General features: G+C 52.2%; 1 protein-coding gene across 1 annotated transcript in view; it reads left to right on the forward strand.

Moving 5' to 3' along the window:
- LOC103276600 (cytochrome P450 27C1) overlaps positions 1–2,609 on the forward strand; it is a 23,089-nt gene that overhangs the window by 10,764 nt on the left and 9,716 nt on the right. Inside the window, 2 exon segments of the mRNA XM_021706973.1 lie at positions 979–1,158; positions 2,131–2,236. Coding sequence (XP_021562648.1) covers positions 979–1,158; positions 2,131–2,236 — 286 coding nt within the window.

A 2,609-nucleotide genomic window follows, 5' to 3' on the forward strand; every position in this document is an offset into this window, starting at 1 on the left:
CGCCGTGACCCTGCGAGGGGCAGAGGGCGCCTCAAACCCGCGGCGGGGCTCGGGCTGCTTCCTGCCTGCTGCGGAGGGCGGCTGCAAGCCCGCGACCGGGGCCTCCGAGCGCCGCCGGAGCCCCACGCCCTGGCGTCAAGCTGCCCCATCCTTCTCTTCTTTAAGGTCAACGCTCAACTCGTTTATATGTACGAGGGAACCCCCAGAGCCCGGAATTTATTTATTAAAACTAGGTATTTGTTCTTGCATGTTTAAACTTCAGTCACCTTCAAAGAACTCTCCTTCGGATGCAGGACGCCTATCAAGACGCTTTTTCCTTTTCTACCACTCAAAAGTTTTTTATTTTAGAGATGTGGGATACAATTCGGGGTTAGGTAGACAAACATTGACTATGCAGGTCCCCTTGTGGATGAGGTGTGCCCCTCCCTCCCCTAGCAGTTTCCCTCAACTGCCAATCCCACCCCCCAAAACAGTTTTTAAACTCATCAATTTTGATGTCTTTTAGTGAGTCTGTGTTTATTTTTTTTTGAGTCAGAATCTCACTCTGCTGCCCAGGCTGGAGTGCGGTGGCACGCTCATGGCCACCACAGCCTTGGCACACTCATGGCCACCACAGCCTTGATCTGCTGGGCTCAGGTGATCCTTCCGCTTCAGCCTTCCAACTAGCCGGAACTATAGGTGTGTGCTACTAAGCCCGGCTGATGTTTTTGTTTTATTGTAGAGACGGGGTCTTACCAAGTTGCCCTGCCTGGTCTCAAACCCCTGGGCTCAGGCAATCCTCTCACCTCGGCCTCCCAAAATGCTGGGATGACAGGTTTCAGCCACCGCGCCCAGCCTGATTGGCAGATCTTGTTGATGCTTTATGGCTGGGAAATTTTCTGAGGTGCCTTGAGTTCTTTTTCAGTATAAATACAATGATTTGAAGCTCACTTTATTCTTCTAGGGAAGGTGAACAGTGGCTCAAGATGAGGAGTGTAGAGACAAAGAATTCCGAAACCAAAAGATGTGGTCATTTTTTCTGGGGAAGTCAACCGAGTGATTGCTGACTTGATTAAAAGAATCTACACCCTCAGGAGCCAGGCAGAAGACGGAGAAACTATCACCAATGTCAGTGACATTTTCTTCAACTACTCCATGGACGGGGAGGCGGAGTCGGGGGTGGGAAGGAAGGAGGCTGGACGCCAGCACAAACACCAGCTGTCATCACTGGGCATTCCCTGTGTCCAGCGCACCATGCCAGGCCGGGACACGCCTGTGTGTAATGCCAGCATGCCACCACCGCTCGATCAGTGCGGAAACTGAGACTTAACTTGCTCAAGGGTTCCACCACCCGCCTTTTGAAGAGGCAGGAAGTTAGCGTCAAATTGAAGTTCTTAAAATAAAATTAATTAATTAATTAATTAAAAAAGCCAAATCTAGATCTTTTATTTTTTTTTTATTTTATTTTTTTGAGTTGGAGTCTCACCCTGTCGCCCAGACTGGAGTGCAGTAAGCCTTCCGCCTCAGCCTTCTAAGGAGCTGGAACTACTGGCGCGCGCTACCATGCCCGGCTAATTTTTGATTTATTGTAGAGATGAGGTCTCGCCAAGTTGCCAGGGAGGGTCTCGAACCCGCGGGGTCAGGCCATCCACTTGCCTCGGCCTCCCGAAGCGCTGGGGTGACAGGCTGTACGACCGAGCCCGGTTCACCCTTTCTTCTTTTATTGTTTACGTATTCATTTGTTTGAGTCGGGGTCTCACTCTGACTCCCAGACTGGAGGGCAGGGGCATGCACCGCAGTCTCGACCTGCTGGGCTCAGGCGATGCTTCCGCCTCGGCCTCCCGAGTAGCTGGAACCACAGGTGTGTACTACCACGCCAGGCTGATTTTTAAATTTATTGCAGAAACGAGGTCTCGCCAAGTTGCCCAGGCTGGTCTCGAACCCATGGGCTCAGGCGATCCTCTTGCCTCTGCCTTCCAAAGTGCTGGGATTACAGGCGTGAACCACCATGCCTGGCGCCTTTCACTTTTTCTTTGGGAATTTCTAAACACACACACATAGAGAGAGTGGCTGTCGCCACTCTCATGAAGCCACCAACCGTCCTGGATGGATAGTTACAACTTCTTATGCGTCTCCCTGCCACAATCTCAGACTGCCTGTCGCCTCATCTGCCATGGTGGCTTCTCCTGTTACTACTTCAGTGCAAACAAAGTGACCTCTTACACCCCGACATTACTCCTCTGCTCCCCCGTCCCTGGTGCGGGGCCCTGGCGTTGACTGGTCTCTCCCCTCCTCTCGCTGGCCTTGGGTCCACCCTGGTGACCCTGCATTTGTGAGTCTCTCTGCCTGGGCCTCCTTCTCCGGCTTGTCATGGGTGCCTCCCTCTGGCCGTGTGTGTTTCTAGTTCAAATGTTTGGATTTTTTTGTTCCTAATCGCAGTGGGAGGCCATCTGAGGGAGCAGAGGAGTATTATGAGCTGAGTCAGGCTTTTAAAAATACTCCCTTGCACAGTGGCTCACGCCTGCCATCCCAGGACTTCGGGAGGCGGAGGCGAGAGGATTGCCTGAGTCCAGGGTTCAAGACCAGCTGACACCACCTCGTCTCTACAATACATAAAAAAGTTAGCCGGG

This window comes from Carlito syrichta, unplaced genomic scaffold (assembly GCF_000164805.1).
Source record: "Carlito syrichta isolate Samal-C Ts95f unplaced genomic scaffold, Tarsius_syrichta-2.0.1 Scaffold316266, whole genome shotgun sequence".
NCBI classification, from domain to species: Eukaryota; Metazoa; Chordata; class Mammalia; order Primates; family Tarsiidae; genus Carlito; species Carlito syrichta.